This window comes from Silene latifolia, unplaced genomic scaffold (assembly GCF_048544455.1).
Source record: "Silene latifolia isolate original U9 population unplaced genomic scaffold, ASM4854445v1 scaffold_73, whole genome shotgun sequence".
In the NCBI taxonomy this organism is placed as follows: Eukaryota; Viridiplantae; Streptophyta; class Magnoliopsida; order Caryophyllales; family Caryophyllaceae; genus Silene; species Silene latifolia.
Genome location: NW_027413640.1, coordinates 3,746,200 through 3,770,624, shown reverse-complemented (window position 1 = coordinate 3,770,624; position 24,425 = coordinate 3,746,200). Strand labels below are relative to the sequence as shown.

Below are 24,425 nucleotides of genomic sequence, written 5' to 3'. Positions count from 1 at the left end.
GAATGCTACATTGTGATAAGCGATTTTGAACATCACACTTCACCCTTGCTGCAATAACCTGAGGTCTAAACACATATCCCTCTATCCTGCTACAATTCCTGCTATACCAAATATGGTACATCAGGCTAGCTAGAATCATGGCAATAATTTTCTTTTTACAAGCAGAGGCTTGTCTCCAATCAGTCCACCACCTGATAATCTGCTGCATAGGAAGTCTGTGACAGCACCATGCAGAGACCATATCACTACAATGCCTGCTAAATGTACATTCAAGAAACAAATGATTCAAACTTTCCTCCTGCAATCCACATAAGAAGCACTTATTTTCAGAAATGATGTGCATCCTGATAAGCCTGTCCTGTGTCAGAAGCTTCTGATGAGCAATTAACCAAACAACAAAAGCTTGTCTAGGAATCAACCACTTATTCAGCATCCAAGGGTACCATGGCACCAGATTCCCATCCGGTTTAATCCATTGATACCCTGCTTTGATTGTATACTGCTCCAAACCAGATAAAGAAAGAAAAAGAGGTTTCATAATATGCTTGACCTGGCAAATTTTACGCCAAGCCCAGCTGCTGCCACTACCAGGTTCATAGTCCATCCAATTACAGTTTTTGATGTAAATAGAGTGAACCCACCGCACCCATAAATGGTCAGCTTTTTGAGCCACCCACCACACATATTTCCCTACAGCTGCAACATTCCAACAGTGGAGATGTTTAAAACCTAAGCCCCCCTGTTTGATGGGTTTACAAGCATTCTCCCATGAAACAAGTGCAGGGCTTTCTTTTGATTCACTGCCATGCCACAGGTAAGATCTACAAATTGCTTCAATTTTGGATATCACAGTCTTTGGGAGGATAAAAATCCTGGCCCAGTAGCTATGAAGGGTGCTCAACACAGACTGAATCAAGACAGTCCTCCCAGCATAGGAGAGCTTCCTAGAGCCAAGCCCTCGAATTCGATCCACAACATTGTCCACTAGCCTGTTACAGTCCCATCAGATAAACGTTTTGGTGAGACAGTGACCCCAAGATAAGTGAATGGGACTTGTCCTCTCTTCATCTCAGTGATATTCTCCAAGTCCCTAAGAGCCTGACTGTCAACTCCATTACAGTACAAGCTAGATTTACCTTTATTCATCACTAGCCCAGTAGTCTTAGAGAACATTAAGAAAGCTTTAATCATCAATCCCCAGAATCCTGTCGACTTTGCAGAAGAGAATAAGATCATCTCGCAAAGCAAAGGTGAGAAAGCTTTACCCTCCGGGCAGGGGGTGGAATTTGAACCTGGTATGCTTTTGCACCACCATAAGCACCCTACTCAAGTACTTAAGGCACACAGTGAACAGGAGGGGGGAGAGAGGGTCCCCCTGCCTCAGTCCCCTTCTACCTCTGAAAAACCCAAAAGACTCCCCATTCAAAGATAAAGAGTAAGAGGGTGTAGTGATACATTGCATCACCAACCTGCAAATTTTCTCAGGGAACCCCAAGGCTTCCAACATATGACCCACAAACTCCCATTCAACAGAGTCATAGGCTTTTTGCAAGTCAATCTTCATCATGGCTCTGGGAGAACAACTCTTTCTCTTGTAAAGCTTTATCAAGTCTTGACAAATTAAAATATTGCCAACAATATCCCTCCCTTTGATGAAAGCTCCCTGGGAAGGGCTAACAATGTCAGGTAAAACCATACTAATTCTATTGCAGAGGACCTTTGATATGCATTTATACACAGTATTGAAGCATGCAATAGGTCTGAACTGTTGGACAGTTTCAGGAGCATTCACTTTAGGCACCAAGGTAATTGTAGTGGCATTGCATTGCTTCAAAAGTTTCCCATAGCAAAAGAAATTCTTGACAGCAGCAATGATATCCCCTCCAACCAAATCCCAATTATCCTTGAAGAATTGACTACTATACCCATCAGGGCCAGGAGCTTTGTTCCCTGGGATAGAAAACATAGCCTCTCTGATTTCCTCACCAGTAATAGGGGAGGTTAACCTCTCACAATGAACAACATTCAAACAATTCCCAGACTGAACAATTCTTCTATTAATAGGTCTTACATTCTTTGAGGTTCCCAATAGAGATATATAGTAGTTCTCAAAAGCATGTTGGACTGTCTCAGAGGTAGAACATACCAGCCCATTCATATCCTTCACTTGGAACACCCTATTCCTTGCCCTTCTACTCTTAATACTAGCATGAAAGAATGATGCTAAGCTACGAGAAATAAAGGGATGGGGAGTGACATTAGGAGGAAACTCTCTAATGACTTCTCTAGACTTAGACTCCGTTTCTGACTCCGACGCTGACTCCGGATTCGAACTTGTCGTCTTCTGGTTCTCCTTTGAACATCTCTCCTTCTCCAGTTGTGAGCCTGAAGAGCCTTCCTTGATTGTTGGTCCATTTGATTGACTTTCTCCATCCTTTCTGCTAATTGGCTGGGCTTGCATCTGTGATGAGTGCTGCGGGATTGAACTGGTCATCTCGAAGTATCATGGTAATAATCTAGTCTGTAAGACATTCTACACTTTTGATCAAAGGATGATCCTTGAGGTAAACATCTTCAATGTCATCTGCCCAAACTCCATTGATCTCATTCTTGATTGGGGAGATAAGGTGTGAGCAATCCAAGGTGGATTCCTCATATGAGATCATTAGAATTCCAAGAGGATTCTTTGTATTGTTAGGTTTGCTTGCAGGAGGGATAGGCAAACGCCCATCTTCAATCATGTCTTGGAGAGCATGCTTCAGCCTGTAACAGTTTTCTGTGTCATGTCCTTTGCCCCTGTGATACTCGCAATAAGCATTTTCGTCCCATAATTTGGTCTTCTTTTTCGGGTCAGGTTTAGATCTTATTGGTTGGATTCTTCCTTGCTTCATCAACCTCTTTAGTGCATTCGTGTATGTGTCTCCGATGTCGGTAAACTTCCTTGGTGTAATGTTTTTCTTGGATGATTCGACGAGGTTGACATCGTCGGTCTTGCTAGTGGAGCCGTAGGAACAACTTCCGGTTGATGTTGACCTTTGATATCCGCGTCCTACTGTTTTGGACAAGAGCCCTTCCCGAATATCATCTTCGATTCTCGTACCCAGTACTGTTAAGTCTTTGAAAGACTTAATGTTTTGGTACCTCAAATGATTTGTATAGATAGGCCTTAGGTTGTCCACGAACGTTTCCACAAGAGTGGCCTCGTCTGGATGCTCAACAAGTTGGGTGCTATTCTTCCTCCACCTAGTTAGGAAGTCGGTGAACCCTTCCTTTTCATTTTGGGTAAGAACCTCTAGAGTGCGCATGTTGACTTGGATTTTGGTGTTATCTGCATATTGTTTGGTTAATTCGATGGCTTCATCGTCCCAGGTAGATATCTTATTGTGGTCTAGAGAGTAGAACTACTGTTTGGGAATAGTGTCGAGAGATGAAGGAAAGATCCTTAAGAACATCTCTGGCTTGATGCCCTTAATAGACATGTAGTCTTTGAAAGCACGAATGTGGTTTAGAGGGTTTTCGTGCCCCTTGAATTTCGGGATGTCAGTCATGTTGAAATTAGTTGGTAGTTGGGCATTTACTGCTTCATACTTTCGGCTATTTTCCCTGTAAATGTCATCCCCTTTGAGGTACATCAATTGCTCTTCTAAAGATTGAAGACGCTTTTCAACTTCGGTGAGGATTGGGGAGGAATCGTATATTAATGGTGGAGAGTCGTTATTCTTGAGAATAGGTTCCTCCAAAGGAGGGAGTCTTGCTTCTATAGCCACTATGCGATTTTCCATCGTTTGGAGGCGAGCATAGGCGACATCTTGACTAGTCTGAAGACGGAGTAGTGCGGCCAAGATTTGACTATTACCATTTCCTTCGGGACCATGGACACTTGCTGCGCTTTCATTTGTTCTGACTATCTTGGGCTGAATATAAGAAACGACGACGAATCAAGACACATTCGACTATTTTCCACACTTACTCAGACAAGACTCGTGGATTGACTAAAAAGAAAAATGAGAAAAGACACGTGTGTGTCACGTGAGTTAGAAGAAAGTTGATTTTGAAATGTTGTCCTAAACAATCATTGTTTGTGATTGTAGGAGTGTTGACTTTGAAGTTTGATTTTTTGAAATGGTTGACACATTTTTGAAATTTTGACAGAGTTTCGACTTCACTTTGTTGATTTTGAGCTTTTTAGGCCATTTGAAAAATTTGCATTGTTGTATTTTGGAAAGATTTTTGAAAATTTTGCCAAAGTTTTGTTTATGAAAGGTGATAACATACAAGCTATAAACACAAACATGGGCATTATAACGGTATGTTGAGTGCTTTTATAAGGTTTTGGTTTAAAGGGTTGGTTGCCATACCAGGCCATCATACCATGGTCTGTGGAGAGGTCCGTGTCAAATATGAGTCGGGTCGGTTCCTAGTCCATTCGCATGAGTAGTGAAAGCTCTTGATACAAATATGAGTAAGCATCGCAGTATGGTTGACGTCAATCGTTATCTATCTTTAGATACAAATAGTAACTTGTATCGTCCAGACGGGACGACTGGTCAAATGGGTTCGGCTAAGCCTAGGAAGGTTGGCTAAAATGACCTAAGAAGGTCATGTAATGAAAACTGACAACTGTCTCATATAAACTATTCCCTAACCTTGTTCAAGTTTCACCCTAGGTAACACTAGACTTAGTCTAAGTCTATCATCCCCAGCAGAGTCGCCAAACTGTAGACACAGCCACCCGCGCCACGCGCACCCACTCATTGATTTCGAGGCGGAGTAACTTCTTCCACGGAAATCCGGCGCGAGGCCGAGGCACATCATGGGCCGTTATAGATTTGAAAGGCATTGAAACCGGTGAAAGGTTTGACAAGCCTGTATTTGTGGAGTCACCACCAATTTTTATGGAAAATTGGAACCGTTCGAAAACTTTGCGTCATGTCAAGACACAAAGTAGTGACATGAACACTAAGAAATTTGTTGCCCTTAGCATTCTATGTCTAGAATGACTCTCGTGATGCCAATGAACACGGATGTTCAGAGAGATATTAAGTAAGGGGTGAGGGTACGTATTAGGAAGCTCGTTTATTTGAACAACTAATCCCGTCCGCCTCGATAACGGCCTCCACTAATGATGATGGAAGTTGTTTACACTTGATATGTTGTCAGTTGTATGCATGCAATGCAACATTCAATAAGTTAATCCTAGCACGTAAAATTAGACTAAGTCGGTTGACAAACAATTTAGCATCCAATTGGGTCGAAGTTGGAGGCTAGATTCGTTTACATGTGAATTCCAAGTAAGTAAATCGTACAAGATAAATAAATTACAATAAATGAATTACAAGAAATAAATTACAATGGATAACTTGAATTTACGTCACAAGTACGCCTAAAACAGAAGGATTTGAAAAAAGGGTAAAAGAAAATGAAATAATTGGAGAAAATATGAGAATATGTCGAATTATTAGTGATAATACGAGTAATAGCCGGTTATAACCTAATTAGAAGTCTTACGTCAAAACAAGACGAGTTCCGAGGCAGAAACCACCTCAGAACAGGCGCAGCATCTGTTGCGTCCCTTAGAAGAGGCGCATCAGTTCATGCGACTGTTCTTGAGTTGGGTTCTGACTGTGAAAGTCAGACTCATTAATTGTTATCGTTGATTGATCGATTAATATGGATTATTGATATATAACTCGAGTGAAGGTGATTTAGTCAGATTATATGCATCGGGAACCGTCGTAAAGCAATAAAAACGAATTATTACAAGTTAGTTATTATTATAAGGTCGATAAAGGGTTTATATACAAACTTCAAATTAGAGACGGAAATTAAAAGATAAAGCAGAGCTAAAATCATATATCAAAGACGAATTTGAGAGACTTGATATGAAAAAATTAAGCCTCCAAAATCCGGGTTCGAATTTAATGACGAAAACCTGCAAATATCGAATTATAAAGGATTTAGGTCGGAAAAGATTTGAAAAGTATTTTATAAAACAATTTGTAAATGAGAAAGAACGAATAAGGAATAAAACGGAAGAAAACCTTCGAACCAAACAATGAAGAAAAACAAGGAAGAAGAAGAAGAAGAAAAGCAACAACGGCTAAGCAGCATCTGGAATAGGCGCAGCAAATGATGCGACCGTTCCAGAAGGCGCAACAGCTGTTGGGTTTCTTCTTGACGGTGCCTCTCTGTTGTTCCATCAAAAGGGTTTTAAAACATGGTTTTTGAAAACGATAATTTTAGGCATACTCATGATGTAAACTCGTCCATTAATCGATACAAATTAAAATACAGTAAATAAATTGGGATTTACATCCTTAGACTTACATGTTTGACGAAGCGAGATTAACTAAGTTGTCGTATTAGTGATTGCTCGACTCGATGTAGAATGAAAGTGCCCTTTAAAGAGGATTTATAAAACGTTGATTAAGTTGATTAAAGTGTAGTGGTCAAATTGGTCGGTCATGCAAATGTGACTGGTACTCAAAAGGATCTGAGCTTAGGTGGTCGATCGATCAAGCACGTAGTTGTCGAAAAGCAAGAGCGCGGTCTTAAAATGCAAAGGGAGAAGAGAAGGGCGGACACTCGAGTGAAAAATATGTGAGGCGGAGGCCTCTATTTATACTAATCGCATGGAGGAATTATGGAAAGGATAGGATTTGGAAAGAAATCCGGAGGAAATCTGGAAACTGGAGAAAAAGCAGCCCTGGAAGAGGCGCAGCAGGAACTGCGACCTTTCCAAGAGGCGCAGTACCTGCTGCGTTTTCTCTTGGGTAGTTTACTCCTCAGCAAGAAAGATTTCTCGCTGTTGATTTTAGGAATTATGGAAGATGTAAGCTTCCTTATTCTGCAAGGTAGATATTTTCTTGATAATAGATGAAATTTAGGAATATTACTCCAGAAAATTCCAGAATATTCTGACTCGGGTTTTAGACGGTTTTAGAAAATGGAAGCGATTTTTGACCCGGACTCCAAATGAACTCTAATTACTGTCAAAACGACTGTATCGGCGTGTAGATGACGATCGTGTGGTTCACTCGACTTTTTGAGCTATCACGTGTCGACGAACATACGAAATATCGTAAATCGCTCCGTATAATCAAACATGAGGCCCAATCATCACTGGGTGGTTAGCGGGAGGTGCAAAAACGAGGTGTCTACAATAAGGTTCTTCAAACAACAAAAATCAGATATTTGAGTGTCTTATTCATCTTAAGCCTAATATTGGTATGGTATTCCCTAATCTTCAGCTCGATATTGAGTTTTATGAATCATATGCGAAAGAGTGTGGACTTGTAACTAGATTAAGATCACAAAAAGTTTCAAAGGGCATCATTACGCATAAAATATATGTGTAATAAGGCTGGGGAGTGTAAAGCAAAGGGGACACAACAACGGAGGCAATTTAAAGAACAAGGATAGGATGTCTTACGTTGATTAAGTTTAGGCGAATTGATAAGGGTCAATACGAAATTTATGGTTTTGATGAAGGTCACAATAATATGCCACAAACACCCTTAACAATGGTGCATTTTGAACATAATTCACAAAAAAATGATAGTTGACAACTCGAAGCTTAACCTAGGTCCAGTTAAGTACTTTAGGATATTGAAGGAGTATGTCAGAGGGTATAAGAATGTGGGTACATCATTGGAAGAATTTAAAGTTTTTTCAAGAGACATCAAAAGATACTTAAGTGAAGGTGATGCTCAAATGCTTATTAAGCATTTTATGAAAATAAAACACATGTGTTCATCGTTTACTTTGACTTTAACGTAGAGTCCAAAGGCAGATTGTCACATATTTTCTGGTCTGACCCTATTAGTATAAAAAATTATAAGCTATTTGGGGACATGACGTCTTTTGACACTACCTTTAGGAAAAACAAGTATAGAATGATATTTGGCCCTTTCACGGGGGTAGATCACCATAAGAGATGTGCTATCTTTAGTGTTGGGCTCATTATTAATGAAAGCAAAGAGTCATTTGCCTGGTTGTTTAATAAGTTCTTAGATGCCATGAGGGGTCGTCATCAAGTTTGTCTGATAACTGATAAAGATGAGGGGATAGAAGAAGGAATAGAATTAGCTTGGAAAGATAAGGTCCAACATAGGTATTGTATATGGCACATATTAAAGAAATTGCCTGAGAAAGTAGGGCCTTCAATATGTAAAGAAACCGAGTTTTTGAAGGAGATAAACTCATGTGTTTGGGGTGAAGATGTGGAACAACATGAATTTGAGGAAAGGTGGACAACAATAGTTGAATCTCATGGGTTGTCTAAGAATGAATGGCTCAAGGAAAAATATGGCATTAGGCAGATGTGGATTCCGGCATACTTTTGCGACCTGTTTTTAGGAGGTTTGATGAGAATTACCTCAAGGTCTGAATCAGAAACCACTTTTTTAGCAATTTCACTAATCCTAATCTAACCCTAGTTGAGTTTTGGATGCGATTTGAGAGTGCAATGGATGCGCAACGATGGATCCAATCTAAGCTCATTACACAATAAAAAAACTCTTCTCCCTCATTATCGACTCCTCTTGCTCTCGAAAAACACGCAGCAAATACTTACACGCCCAAAATATTTTACGAGTTTCAAAATGAATTAAAAGCTGCTTACTCTTCATGTGGGGTTGGGGATAAAAAAAAAGATGATAACTACGCAATTGACTACATAGACATCATATATAAAGAAAGAAATAAAACGTATGTGGTTGGTTTCAAGATGGATGAAGTGAAACTGGTATGCAATTTTAAGAAGTTTGAAAGACACGGAATACTATGTCGACATGTTCTGTTTGTCCTTAAAGATCGGGGATTTAAGAAAGCTCCAAGTGAATATCTAGTTAGTAGGTCGAGCAAACTAGCAACCTGCCAGCCAATCTTCAGTTCTGATGGGCAGCTGCTTGCTGATTGCAGGGCAATGGATGTACATAAAAACAAAATCAGTGAATTGTGGTAGGAATTGTTCACTTGTGTGTCACTAGTTGAACATACTCCTGTGTATTGTGATGAGTTATTGGACATTTTACGTGGGTTCAAGGAAAGGGTTATTGTAGGAACAAGTGTCGCTGATGATAGTGGTAATAGTGGTATTGGGCAGAAAAAGGACAAGAGTGCTGAAATTGGAAATCGTTTAGGAAGAAGTGTCCCTAGTGAAATTAAAGTTTTGCCTCCAAGACAATGCAAAAACAAAGGCTTGAGGAAAAGACTGATCTCGCAAAGAGAAAAAGCTGGGGAAGTCAGCAAGAAACCACTAAGAAGATGTAAGGTTTGCGGGGAGATGGCGAACCACGACAGTAGGAACTGTGACAAAAGGACCACCGACAATTAGTAGAGTAAGTATTCTACTATTAACGTGAATTTTTATTATTAGCGTATGTTTTCCCTCTAATTTTTAGTCTGGCTGACATTTGGTTTCTTATCTATGAGGATTGAAGTGTGAGGCAGGAATTGCTTGGACTTATGATCTGAAGCAGATCAAAACCAGAAACTGAGGTATTCGATTTCTGACAAGTTAAGAAAGTAATCTGAATGCTAAGTTATTTTTTTTATGTGACACTATTTGGACTTCTGCAGCATTGCTGTGGACTGTGAAGCATTTTTGGAGCATTATTGACGAATTATCATTTAAGAAGCATATTTGAAGCATTTGACAGTAGCATTATTGATGAATTTGATAGTGTTTGGACTTTTTATTTAATAGATTTTGGACTTGTCCAGATTATGATCAATGTAAATTACTTCTTGTTTTTCAAACACCACTTTTTTTTTCTGGATTTAAAGAATGTGAAGTGAGTTCTCCGGTTTTTTGGACTAGTCCAGATTGTAGATTTTCGAATTGATGAACTGAGCACGGACGTCAAAAATGTTATATTGGATTTAAAGAATGTAAAATGTGAGTTTTCCTGGCATCATTATGTCGTGCATGTACAAGCTTATTTCATGCACATATAACGCTATTTAGTGCACATATAAGGCAATTAAGGAAACCTGAAAAATACCATTTATTTATTAATGTTCATTGTGAGAGCAAGTGTTGAAACTTCAAAGAGCATTTCTGAGTTTGCTAACTTTAACATTGGTTGACACGATTCTTGGCTCTATTCTCGCTATAAGTTCTCCCAAAATTTTGTAATTAAAAAGCTAAAATGAGAATAACCCAACACTTAAATGTGAATAATTGAATCATTTTGCTTCTAAAATTTAAATTGACGACCTGAGCCCATTTCAAGAATGTTTGTTTGGACTTGTTATTACATTATCTAGTTCATGTGCATAACAATGAATTGACCCAACATCACCACACACACACACACATATATATATATATATAGCTCTATGTGATAAAAAATGAGAATAGCCCAACACTTAAATGTGAATAATTGAATCATTTTGCTTCTAAAATTTAAATTGACGACCTGAGCCCATTTCAAGAATGTTTGTTTGGACTTGTTATTACATTATCTAGTTCATGTGCATAACAATGAATTGACCCAACATCACCACACACACACACACACACACACACACACACACACACACACACACACACACACACACACATATATATATATATATATAGCTCTATGTGATAAAAAATGAGAATAGCCCAACACTTAAATGTGATTAATTGATGTGGGCTTATTTCAATCGGGGCCCTTCCTATCAGCATATTAGTCTGGTAATTTTGGCTCACTTTTGAGTCCAATCCCGAGTTACGTTTATCAAGTCGTGTTAGTTATATTTAGGAGGAAAATCAGTAATTTAATATTTGTAATAATCAATATAGTACATGGTTATTTCATGCATGCACATGATTATCTCATGCATGTACATGATTATTTCATGCCTATAGAACGTTTTCTAATGCATGTATAAGAGAAGTATTAAGAAGCCCAAGAAATGTGATCCGCCACTACATCCTTCTTTGCTACCACATCCCCAACCGTCAAAGCTAATACTAAAATTACAAAATCTAAATAAAAATGCAACATTTTAAAAGTTCACTTAATTTAATATATTTAATTACTTTAAGATTTGACTCTGGACACATCCACTGTACATATTTCATGCATGCACATTGTTATTTCATGCACATAGAATGTTTTTTAATGCATGTACAATGTTTGAGAAATTTTAAAATATAAAGGATAAGAGTGCTTAGCTAAGGAGACCTTACTTTAAGACTTTAAGAGCGAGGCTGCCTCATGACATGTTTTTTACAGAATCTAATATGTACTCCGAATTAGTCCAGAAATATGACTTCATGTCTTACAACATATTACAAAATCTAATATGTACTCAGAATTAGTGTATTACAAAAGGGATTTCCTCAAATCATAGAATCAAATCACATTTCGTTGTTTGGAATGTAGGATTAGGTTCTCAAATCAAGGAATCAAATCAAAAAAATGACAAAACAATGCAAGGCTTGGTGTTTGGAATGTAGGATTAGGTTCTCTGCCACTCCCTTAGCTAATCAGACAACTCAAGTGTTTATAAAATAACACCTACTCATAAACCTACAGAAGGGGGGGGGGGGGGGGGGGAGATTTTGTTACGTTAAAGTCACTCCTAGACAGAACCAAATTAAAATTAGGCATTCGAAAAGTTCTTGATATTTACCTTTCTCTTATTTTGCTCCCATTTGATAAGTTGTGCAATCATACTCTCACTATATTCATCCAAATCCTGCATATAAATTTGACAACAAATATTGACAGTCTTGAAATAAAATATGCTGAGTAATGTTCAACCAATATAACTTAGTTTAGACGCCTCATACCTCGTAACAACTCTTATCGATCCATGATTTTTGATCGCACAATTTTAATATGGTGTGTTTCCATCAAATAAATTAAAATGAGTCCTATATAATTTAAGCATGTATGGTACCCATTCTTTTGTCGAGGCACATTCACAACCTCCCACTGAAAAGTTTTTATCTCCAACAACCTTTTGTATCTCGGAGAGTCTCTTGCGATGATCTCCAAAGAAGGCAATAGCTATACAAAAACAATAAAGTTCAGTAGTTCAATCATTATCTTCCAATGAATGCTTTAAACAACTAGAACTTTACTACAATATGCATGGTGATACTATCTACGACATAATCCAGTATGACGATTACTGATGAACAGCCTAGTAAAATGTCACTCCTCCAGTAGTTGAATCTGGACTGTTACGAATTAGTATGGTGTTTACCAACAGCAAGTCGCGACTGGACCCGCTATGCTGGATCCCAAGTCAGGATCTCAGCTATTCAAAAATAAATGCCAATGCTATTCCAAGTTATGATAACAGCGAAGACCATGTTGGCATATAAGCATATAAAATCATACCTTTTCAACTAAAACATTACGTGTAACATCAGAGCGCCTGAGCACGTTGGAGTCAAGTATGAAGTTCGTCCTTTTCCTGAAGTCAACAACATAGGCAAACCAATGTAATTTGTCCACACGATAAGGAAAGAAAGCCTGAAATATTACAAACATGCAAAAACGTAGTTGATACATGAAAAATAGGTGCATGGAACTTCATAAAATGATAGTCAGTTAGAGAATGTTTATTTTCCAATTGGGTTGTGTTTAGATTTAGGGGCAAGTAGTCAAGTTTGATGTATTGACTTTGAAACCCGCTTTTACCGATAATTTTTTTAGAATTGAGAACATTTGTAAAAAATTCTTGGTAATTTCAAAAACCAAAAACAAGCATAAGGACTCATAAGGAATATGAATACCTTAATTATTGTCGGAAAATACATAACACTTGGGTTTCCCAGTGTCGTAAGAATATCAGCTGCATCAATAACCATATCCATCAACCAAGTTCCTGGCAACAAAGTCTGCAATGCGTATTGGGTTACTTGCAACCAGTCCGTTTCTACAACTACATACGTCACTGTTTTTTTTGGTGTAAACCGGGGTGTCTACCGTCGACAACAGTGCATAATCCCTTCGCCGTGCGTGCTCTTACAAAGAGGTAAACGGCTGGCCAAAGAGTTTGCTCAATTCCCATTGGTAGGGATCGAACCCCTAACCTCATGGTTAAGAGATGATGTGAGCAACCACCACACCAAACACATATGGTTTACAACTACGTCACTGTATAATGCACATATTGTAATTAGATAAACACAGAACATCAAAGTGGACGAAAACTGAACCATAAAAAATGCATTATGGTCAGTTATAACTTACTCCTTATTTGCCCGATTTTTCCTAATAGAATTGATCAAGTGAGCATCTGTATAGAAATCTTGTGGCACAGGATTACTGGGAAAAATGGAAAAAAAAACCTCCTTGATTACTGGGGAAAAAAGGAAAAAGGAAAAGGAAAACAAAGCTCCTTAAGATTTCTGATTACCGAATCTGACCGCCATTCTTGTAAGCCTTTGTTGCGGACGTCACTTGATCATTGAAAGGGTTGTTTTCCCAAGTCAGAATTATATTGCAAACCCTCACAATGTAACATTTAATATCAACTCTCTGAACAATAACAAAAAGTGAAAACAACATTAGAGCCTTCATATTTAATGCACATATAAGGTTATTTCATGAAACTACAAAGCTAATTCATGCATCTTTTTGGATACTGTCATGAAACTTAGTTAGAAACACTTGATAAAAAGTAGACTTAAATAGTAGAGACTTACTTCCTTTAGCACCTGTGACCATAGCGTGCCTTAACCCCGTCGTACGTCTCCATATGACGCATCAGGTAGATTCCAGTATCACGCTCCATAAAGATGTCACTATTCGGAATATACAATTTAGGCATTAAAAACCATGCAGACTGGAGCTTTGGAATTTTACTTGAAAGCGTAAGCAACAAGTTCTTCTAATAAACGAAAGACAATGCCAAGTAAATAATTTCTCACAAAAACTAGACCAAAATCAGACACTTTATTCCCAAACGATCTGAATACATACCACATATTTAACATGGCCAGAATAGTCAGTTGACTTATCCATCAAGTGCATAACTTCTAACAAGTTATCATCAACATGGAAACATAAAAGAATTGGCAAGGGTGTAACAATAAGAGTAACCACCTGTACGATAATGAAAAGAAAGACGACAATGAAGAGAAAGACACTTAGTTGAGAACAGCCATGCTAATTTTAAAATCTTGAAGGAGTTACCAACTTCACGTCTGCAAAGTTGATATCCAATAAGGCAATCTGTTCATTTAATTAGGTGATCCGTATTAGAGAATAAAAACCTATTTAATAACTGGACATTCATTTCATGCATGTACAGTGTTGTTTAAATTAAGTGACCCATATAAAAGAAGATTAAAATGGAAAACTTACGTCAGTTGGATCTGCAAAAATAGACGGGAACAGGATGTACGACCTCTAAATTTGTTTTGCTCATTCAAATAATCACACCACAGACTAATGACATCTCTATGAACTCGACCACCAAGTAGCAAACTCTTCATATGACTTCGTGTGAGAGTCTTGCCCGCATGGCTAAACAAAACCTTCCTATACATTATAAAAACATGAAACCTTAGTGTTATACAAAGAAAATATAATAGATATATGCCGAATAAGATCAAAAATATAGGAGAGTAATACGTACTCTTCATCTAACTCACAGGAAAATGCATAGTCGCCAACCACTCTTTCCAACTTACTCAACTCACGAATCAGGTCAACATTTCTTATGAAGAAAGGTAACGATAAACGTCATCTATATCAATATGCCTCTTAGGGAGCACCCTCTTAGTTTGCACAGTCTCAATAGAAAAATCAACACGCCTCTTAGCAGCCACCCTCTTATTAGCTTCCCGAGTCTCAATGGCATAATCTGAAGGACGGTTGGGGACTCTTGTACTAGGGGAGAAGAAGGCCCAATTGGCGATTGATCAAATGATACTTGAGATGAGATCACTACAGGCAATGGTTGGGACGAGATTAGAATTGGCGATAAAAGTTTCTGAAATACTGCAATAGATGACGTAGTTGATGTGCTTGCATAGGGAACACTTAAACTAGCCTGCAACCTCGACTCAAGGAAATCTTGAGAGGTATATGGTGCATCATCAACACTAAAAAGTCTGAAAGATGATCCTTCCATAAGGTCCTTTCCCTCTTTTCCTTTTCCATTTTTTCTTTCAAAAACTTAACACGATCTGAATCAAACGTGATGTGATCATAATTTAAGCACATTTAGTCCCCGAATTAACCTTGTTCCCATGCTTTTTAGTGCATATTTGGGTAATTTATTGTCTTTAGTTCTTTGTTTTGCATATTCTTTGAGGTTTTGTGTCCTTGGTAGGAAAGGAGTGCAAACCTTGCATTTTCATGGCAAAATGAGGCTAAATTGATTGAATTCAATGACCAAGCATCAAGGAGGGTGATCGGTCCGTTTAGTATTCACAAATAGATAGATGTGGTCGTTGGTCACGGTCGAATCAAAACACAATTTATAGCTTAACAAGCAACTCTACAATTAGTAAAGAGGCAAGTAAAGGTCGGATCCCAAGGGACGGGAGTTGAAATGAGATTTCTATTGTAACTAGTGGTGTCTAAGGGGTGTCACAAATTGGGTTGATGTAGAAGATTACTAAACTAAAATAACAATGAAAATAAACAAGCAAGATGAATTAAAGGGGTGTAAACAATTGATTAAAGGCACTAGGGTGTCATGGGATCATAGGGGAATCATGGGATATGATCATACAAACATGTTCTCAAATTATAAGCAAGCAATTATTGTTGTGATGGATTGAGTTGGGTTATATCTTACAATCCTAGGAAAGTTTGGGTCCCGGAGCCGAATCGATTAGATTGTACAACACCTACAAGTCGACTTAATCTTTCCTACTCAACAACATGCATGGTCTAATGAGACTCGAGTTGGGTTATGTCTTACAAGTCTCATTGAAAAGATAGGAGATGATAGTAAATGCAAGGATTCATAGGCTTAGCATTTCATCAAATATAACATGTGCATGAGTTGAGATCAAAACAAGCAAGCAAATAAGATATGAAAGCATATTAATTTAAGCATGAATCATTCCCCATGTTGGTTTCCCTAATCACCCATTAACCCTAGCTAAGAGACTACTCACTCATTATCATGTTGATCATGCTAGCAAGGTTGTCAATCATACCAACAATATGAAACATGATGAATAAATGAAAGTAATTAACAATAATTAAAAAGGGATTAAGAGATTATACCTACTAATGATTCCAATAATAAAGCAAGAATAATAGAAGTACTTGAATGCTAGATTGAGAGGTTGTCAATCTCCCAATAATAACCCAAATAATCTTCAATTACCCAAAATAAAGGATGAACAAAAGAGAGATTAAAGAACTAAAACTTGGATTAAAACTTGATTAATACTTGATTACAATATTGAAGGGAGATTTGATTGATATTAACTACACTAATTATTGATAAGAAGAACATGCTCCTCTAATTAGACTAATGGGGTATTTATAGTGAAAATTAGGGAGGATGCATTAGGGTTAACTAAGGGCTAAACTAGTAATTACACTTTTTAAGTAGAGCAAGGAGAAGCCGGTATTTTTGGAGAGAAGGGCTTCTCTTTTCGTAGCTTGAAGAAGACAACCCGTGCTGTGAAGGAATCCGGGCGGATTAGGGTCGGGACGGCCGGATTTGGTCGATGGAATCCGAGCGGATTCTGGGGAATCCGGGCGGATTTTGAGGGGAATCCGAGCGGATTCAGCTGGGACGCTCGGATTGTGGCTAGGTGGGACGGGCGGATTGCTGACAATGCGCTCGGATTGTCAGTCAGCGTGATACTTCTTCTTTTTCTTCCCTTTTCTTCATAAATTCCTTGGGGATTTCCTTGGGGACTCAAGGATCCTTTCCCAACATTGCTCTTCTACTATGATATGTACAAAGGCCTTCTAATCTTGTCCCTCCTTGATGCTTGGTCATTGAATTTGATCAATTTAGTCTTGTTTTGCCATGAAAATGCAAGATTCTTACTCCTTTCCTACCAAGGGATCAAAATCTCAAAGAATATGCAAAACAAAGAACTAAAGATAAGAAATGACCCAAATAAGCACTAAAAAGCATGGAAACAAGGCTAATTCGGGGGCTAAATATGCGCCAATTATGGTCACATCAAATATCCCCAAACCGAACCTTTGCTCGTCCCGAGTAAAGAGGTGACAAAGACTAGGACCAATACTAACCTATCCTAATAATATAGCCGATATGAGACAATTAGCGGGTCTCACTCCGCCCCTTCAACTCACAACAAGACAACCATGAGGTAGGATGCCTTCTTGCAAGGCAAGGTGGGTCTTGCCAAAATGGCGACACATCCAAGCATTAAGCACACAAAAACACATAATGGATGCATCTACAAAAAGAATAGCCACTCCCTCATCTAAGTGGCGGAAATTATCTACAAGGGAAGCAATTCAAGGGTACACACTCCTTCATAGATGCAATTTCTTCAAACTACTAAGCCTAGAAGGATTACAATAAATCACCTCCAAGTTGTGTCAAGCTAGGGTACCTTTGTCCTCAATCGTTAAATGCTTTTGTCAAGAGTAGACTCCCTATGGTGTTAGAAACACTGGAGGATCGCGGAATTCCCCCTCTTGCCTAGACAAGAAGAAGGGTCGTCCTCTCTCTACCATGCATAAAAATGGATACAATGGATAAAGGGATCAATAGATATTTGAGTTTCACTTTGGGAGTTTGCTTTTGTTTTTGTTTTCCCCCCAATTTCTTGTGGCATATAACATTTGAGAACACTTGCTTTGCCATTTCTTTTTGATTTTTGGCATTTCAACACTTGACAACTTTTCAAATTTTTGCATTTCTTTTTGAACATTTTCAAAGTCACCCCAATTAGTAACGAGGGTGCCTTGTATTTGAAGCTTAGGAGTCTATTTTTCCTCCTCTTTTCTTTTGATGCATTTTTGCAAACTTTCTTTCATTTTTCATTTCATTGAACTCAAATTGATTTCTTTTTGTGCCCATTCCCTTTTGTTGACAAAATGTGTGGTAGAACATGGATGAATGATGGTTGCATGGTTTCAAGGGTCACCTTGGAATAAACGGTAGCCAAGGAGTTATCACACCACAAGGTACTCTTGACTAGGCCTTAATCCATGGGTCAAAGGATACTAGCATGACACATCCTAGGGTGTTTTACAAGTATTCTAACAAGCAAAGTCTTAAGAATAAAAAGCATCTACTAGGGCCTATATACACTTGTCAAGCTTCCCAAGTAGACGGTTTCGCAAAATTTTTCTAACATGCAACTACATGCCATGATGCAACTAACATATAAACATCCTAATGCATATGATTCTACCAACTAATATGACATATAAACTAAATGCAATCCTAATTTCACATTGTTATACCGCATCAATCAAAATAAAGCCACATAGTCATTAACATAAAGAGGAAAAAGGAGATTGGAAAGATCATACCATACGGTCTTCAATATCCTCATGTCTCGGATGTGGCGTAGTCAATCAATGTGAACAAGGATAAAACAAACACAATATATACAAGACAATATATTCAAAGGAAATGAACTTGTTTTTGGGTTTTCAATTTTTTCAATTTTTATGATTTTTGAAATTTTTCAATTTTTATGGGTTTTTGAATAAGAGTTAAATGTTAGAATTCCCATCCCCACACTAATATGGGCATTGTCCTCAATGGCCAAAATGATGGAAATTATGCAAAGATGATGCATGATTTCTATACTAAATGCAATTCTATACTAAGCTACACTACATGATGCATGGTTTTTGTTATGACGGAGAGGATAATTTAGATTACCTCCCATTGTGTATGCATTAACTTCCTCAAACCGAGTGAGACACTATTGCTAATGTCCAAGGATGGGTATAGTTCATGCACACACTATGCTATGCATGAAACTAGTTTTGTCATTTTGGATTTTACAAATGGGAACAATAAAAACACCTCAATGGTACCGAGGTGTGAGTCCTTTGATGTTGCTAGGACTAAACCAACAATGATCAAAATGAAATAAAATACAAAGAGATATAGACAAACCATGGGAGTGCAGGAGTCTCCAAGGCTTGCTATTCTTCCATCATGCTATCATCATCATCACTTCCCTCATGAGAAGTGGTCACATTGTCACTTTCCTTGTCACTTTCTTCCTCATCTTCTTCCTCATCATCATCTTCACCATCTCTTTCTCCTTCCATTGCTTCTCCCTCAATATTATCATCAACTTCTTCATCATTTCTAACAACCTCATTATCTCCCACCACGTCCCTAGATGCACCCGGAAATAAGACTACTCTATCCGCCCAACTAGGCAAAGGACAAGATGGATCAAGGAGTCCTTGCCTAGCTAGATGTAGGAGGGGTGGATATTGAGCCAAATACGCATTTTTCCGATCTTCATGGGCTTGCTTGTGCATTGCTTGCATAAGAAGAGTCACATAGTCTTTCCCAATTTCAATTCCTTCCGGCTTGAACTCTTCATACTCAAAGGGGTAAGGTGGTATGATAATGGAAGAGGAGGGGGTTTCAAGATCACCCTTTTGTTGTTGAATGATATACTCGGCTTCGTCGGAAAGGGGAAGTAGATAATTGGTCCGGTGGACACTTAGGCGACAAATCTTCGAGGGCAAGGTGAACGATCTAGCTTCACTAGTTAGCCATCCATATTTAGTGTCAAGAGGGTTATGGGCAACCCACTTGAACTTGTTAATCATAATGTGCATATCAATAAGATGGCCACCTTCCTTTGCTTTGTACTTCTTATCCTTATTGAAATTAGGATCAAAGTGCTTGGCTAGGACCGTGACTAGCCCGCCATTGACAATAACGGTCGTGCCCTTCTTCCCATTATCAACATTAAGCCATCTATCAACCAATAGCCTCAAAGAATTGTAAGGCTTGGTGTGAATTCTTCCGATATTCAAAGCCGATTCAAGGAGAATAAAATCGAGTCTTGTGAAATGATTGGTGTCTTTCCTAGCAATTATGGTATTTCCCACAACCTTGTGCCATACTCTTATGCCCGGATGATGGACCAAAAGAGCACGACATGCATGAAAATCCTCAAATTTCTTCCCGGAGATTGCCTCCCAAAGAGGTTCGGGGTCATACTTTCCATAACTCTTGAAATAACTTTCTTTATCACTAAGACCCAAAATTTCACCCAATTCCTTAAAGGTAATGCGTCTACTAACATTAGCTAGACGAAACTCGATATTTTCCCTATTCTCAACTTTGGTGACTTTCAAAGAACTTAAAAATTCCAAGACAAGGGAGGGGTATGTCAATTCCTTTGTTTCAAACAATTTTTTCCAACCCCATGGCTTTGAAAAAGGCTTTTGTTTGTTCAAGAACACCCAATTTTTCCAAGGCATCTTTACATATGAATTTGGTGGATTGTAATGACTTCATAGCAAACTTGACAAAGGTATTTCTATGGGTATCGGAAATAAAAGTTACCTCCGGATAATGCAAAAGTTGATTAATTACCGGAGTAGAGGATGTTGATGGTCCCATAGAAGGTTGTTGTTGTTGTTGTACTTCCAAGTTTGGTGTTGCCACCACCATAGCCAAAGCTTTCTTTGTTTGAAGAGCCTTTTGCCTTTGTGAGAGTGCCTTAGCCTTTGGTGCCTTGGTTTCCTTTGTTGCACCCTTAGTCCTTGCCATTGATGAGCTTAACCAAGAAAAGAATGAAAAATCTTCAATATGTAGGATGCCCAAATCGATTTGAAGGTGAAAGGCTTTGCCTTTATGAAAACAAAAATCGACTCAAAGGTTGAAGATTTTGTTCTTGGTTTTGATTTTTGTTGAAGAAGGAGTGATTAAATTGTTGTTGGAAGGGTGGTTTGATTTGTTTTTGTTGAATGTTGTTGAGGGTTTTTGTTTTTATGATGGAGAGGATGAGGGTTTTGATGTTGTGGGTAGTGTTTATGAATGAATGAATGAATGAATGAAGGTGGGAGGGGTTATAAAGGGACCGAAATTTTCGAAACTGCAGGTGCAATCCGTGCGGATTAGGTACAATCCGTGCGGATTCTGCTTCTTCAATCTTTACGAAATCTCGCCTAAAGACGGGCGGATTTGGTACAATCCGCTCGGATTGTCTGAACACGGGACGGGCGGATTTCTTCAAAGACGGACGGATTTCAGTCCAGAGATTTTTGCTTGTTTTCCTTTGCTGCAAAGACGGGCGTCTTTCTCACAAGACGGCCGGATTCTTCAAGACGGGCGGATTTTTTGGAATCCGCTCGGATTCTTTTAATGATGGGAAAATTTCAAATTTCAGCTCAGTTCAAGACGGGCGTCTTTTGTGCAGGACGCTCGGATTGCATAAGACGGGCGGATTTTTGGGAATCCGCTCGGATTCTGGTCCTTTGTACCCGGATTCATTTCATTCGTGTACAATGCAATTCCCTTTACCATTCTTCCATTCTTCTTCATTTCTTGTGTTCTTCGTTGTGGGGGCATTACTAAGGCATGGATAGCCTAGGCAATTCCCATCCCCACACTAAGGTAAAGCACTACACATCAATTGAAGTTGTTAGTCCCTCCCTCACTTCTCTCTTACATGACAATTATTTTGATCAAAGTAAATAAAAATCCAAAAATGACAAAAATGCAATACAAGAATTGAAATGTAAGTTAGGGAGTTAGAAATATTTACAAGTGGTGGTTTAGGGAGGACTCCACCAAACTCTCATTCTTGATGAGATGTCAAGGGGGCATGTTCAAGGTGTTGTTGATGTTGCTCAACACCTTGAAAAAGTAATCAAAAGCTTGTTCATTATTGTGGTAGAGGTCCTCAATAGACCGTGCCCCTTGTTGTTGATCATGATCGATGGCATGCCCAATGTAGGGATTAAAAATCCCTTCAAACTCGTCGTCCCAAAGACCACAAACTTCATTGAGTTGATCATTGAAAATCTCTTGCTTAGATGGAGACAACTCTCCCAATTTCTTCTCTTGGCCAATGAGGCAATCCTCTTCTTCCTTGGTTGATTTTGATGAGCTTTGCAAGCTCTCCTTGTCACAATTCACTTGCTCTTTGAATGGAGCATCGTCAATTTTCTTCCTCCATTGGAGTTCCGATTTCTTCCTTTCATCTTTTCGGCTATAATGATCAATCATGAAACATGGCTCATGCAAACGAGGAGCTCTCATGGTCTTGTCAAGATTAAAAGTTATGCTTTCATCTCCCACTTCTATAGTGAGCTCTCCATGTTTCACATCAATCACCGCACCGGCGGTGTGTAGGAAAGGTCTTCCTAGGATGATTGGAATGTTGGAATCTTCCTCCATATCAACAATGACAAAGTCCACCGGGATGAAAAACTTCCCAATTCGCACGGGACCATCTTCCCATATCCCTAATGGTGTCTTCGTCGATCTATCGGCCATTTGAAGTGTGATGTTGGTGCATTTAAGCTCTCCCATTCCCAACCTTTTACTCACCGAGTACGGCATGACACTCACACTAGCCCCTAGATCACACAAGGCTTTGTTGATCGTCGTGTCGCCAATGGTACACGGTATTGAGAAGCTTCCCGGATCCTTTAACTTTGGAGGTGAACTCCCTTGAAGTATTGCACTACTCACCTTAGTGAAGGCGATAGTCTCAAGTTTCCGGATCGACTTCTTCTTTGTGAGGATATCTTTCATGTACTTTGCATAGGCCGGAACGTGGTTGATTAATTCCGTGAAAGGAATTGAGACTTCTAAATTCTTCACAATTTCCATGAACTTTCCAAGTTGATCATCAAATTTGGGCTTGGCTTGACGACTTGGAAAAGGAAGTCTAATCACAATGGGCTCCTTCTCTTTGGCCTTGTCTTCATTTTTCTTTGAAATTTCTTCTTTTGATGATTCTCCATCTTTGGAGTTTTGCACAATTTCTTCCTTTTCACTAGCTTCCACAACTTCATCCTCAACTTGCCTCTTCGGTGCTTCATACCTTGTACCACTTCTCAAGTGAATGGCACTAACCGTTTCATGTCTAGGGGGATTACTTTGAGGTGGTAATTGCCCTTTTGTCTTTGTGAGCTTGAAGATGCTAGTTGAGTCAATTGTGTTTCCAACATCTTGGTGTGAGCTAGAATGTTGTTGATGGTGGTTTCTTTTGCTTGGCTATCTTTTTGCATTTGGGTGAAAAATTCTTGTTGGTTCTTTTGCATTTGGAGGACCGCTTTTTGGACATCAAAGCCTTGGTCATTTTGGTGATTGTATGGATTTTGATTTTGGTAACCTTGGTTTTGATTGTAAAAGGGTCTTTGATTTTGGTTTCTCATGGGTGGTGGAGTGTATGTTGTTTGAGGGTTTTGAATATTTTGGCTTTTGTATGAGAGATTTGGATGGAACTTGGTGTTTTCATTGTAAAAATTTGAATAAGGGGTACCACTTTTGTAAGCTTGGAAAGCATTAACTTGTTCGGTTGTTCCCCTACACTCACTTGGGTCATGACCCAAAGTTCCACAATTCTCACATATCCCACTTGGGATTGATGAGGATGCCGTCATGGCATTGACATGATGCTTCGATGATTTTGAGTTTTCCTCAAGTCTAGCCATAGCTTGTTCAAACTTCAAGTTGATTGTGTCAATGTGAGCACTAAGTTGAGCACCCAATTGAGTAACGGAGTCCACTTCATGCTTTCCTCCTCTAGTAGCCTTGCGAGGTCTACTATATTGTGAATTATGGACCGCCATTTCCTCAATCTTGTTCCATGTTTGATTGTCATCAACTTCGGTGAACATTCCATTTGATCCCATATTGAGAATGTTCCTAGAATCTTCATATAAACCATTCCAAAATTGTTGCACCAAAAACCATTCGCTAAGTCCATGGTGAGGACATGAGCGACAAATACCTTTGAACCGCTCCCAAGCTTCATACAAAGACTCTTCATCCCTTTGCTTAAAACCCGTAATTTGAGCTCTTAGCATGTTGGTCTTTTCCGGTGGGTAGAATTTTTTGTAGAAAGCTAGAGCCAACTTCTTCCAAGAATCTATTCCAAGGGTGGCCTTATCAAGGCCCTTCAACCATTGCTTTGCGGTGCCGATTAAGGAAAAAGGAAATAAGACCCATCTTATTTGGTCTTGAGTCACGCCCGTTTGAGAGATAGCATCACAATAATCGCAAAAGGTTTCCATATGAGAATGAGGGTCCTCACTAGGCATTCCCCCGAATTGGCTCCTCTCAACTAGTTGGATGAAGGCGGACTTGGCAATAAAATTTCCGGTGAGATGTTGCGGTGTAGGAGTACCATTTGGTAGATTCTCCTCGGTGGGTACGGAGTGTGACGAGAATTTTGGCATTGTAGGTGGATTTTGTAGGGTATTGTGTAATGGGTTTTCTTCTCCTTCTATTGCGAAAGGATTGACAAACTCACTAGTGGGTTGAACAACTTCACCAACACCTCTCAA

At 38.9% G+C, this 24,425-nt stretch overlaps 1 protein-coding gene and 1 non-coding gene across 2 annotated transcripts; both read left to right on the top strand.

Moving 5' to 3' along the window:
- The first annotated feature begins 7,853 nt into the window (after nucleotides 1-7,853).
- LOC141640194 (protein FAR1-RELATED SEQUENCE 5-like) lies at nucleotides 7,854-9,337 on the top strand. Its single transcript, XM_074449081.1, has 3 exons — nucleotides 7,854-8,361; nucleotides 8,814-8,932; nucleotides 9,047-9,337. Exons 1-3 carry the CDS (start codon nucleotides 7,854-7,856, stop codon nucleotides 9,335-9,337), a joined length of 918 nt encoding a protein of 305 aa, XP_074305182.1.
- A 14,501-nt stretch (nucleotides 9,338-23,838) lies between these two features.
- Nucleotides 23,839-23,945, top strand: LOC141640209 (small nucleolar RNA R71). Its single transcript, XR_012542899.1, has one exon. It is a non-coding gene; the product is annotated as a small nucleolar RNA R71 (small nucleolar RNA).
- Nucleotides 23,946-24,425: the final 480 nt, after the last annotated feature.

Bases quoted from the DNA above. Each gene is read 5' to 3' on its own strand.
- LOC141640194 (XM_074449081.1), top strand. From the start codon at position 7,854: ATGACGTCTTTTGACACTACCTTTAGGAAAAACAAGTATAGAATGATA. The intron at 8,362-8,813 runs GTTTGATGAGAA...TTGTCCTTAAAG, and splicing joins TTGCGACCTGTTTTTAGGAG to ATCGGGGATTTAAGAAAGCT. The intron at 8,933-9,046 runs GTACATAAAAAC...CGTGGGTTCAAG, and splicing joins CTGATTGCAGGGCAATGGAT to GAAAGGGTTATTGTAGGAAC.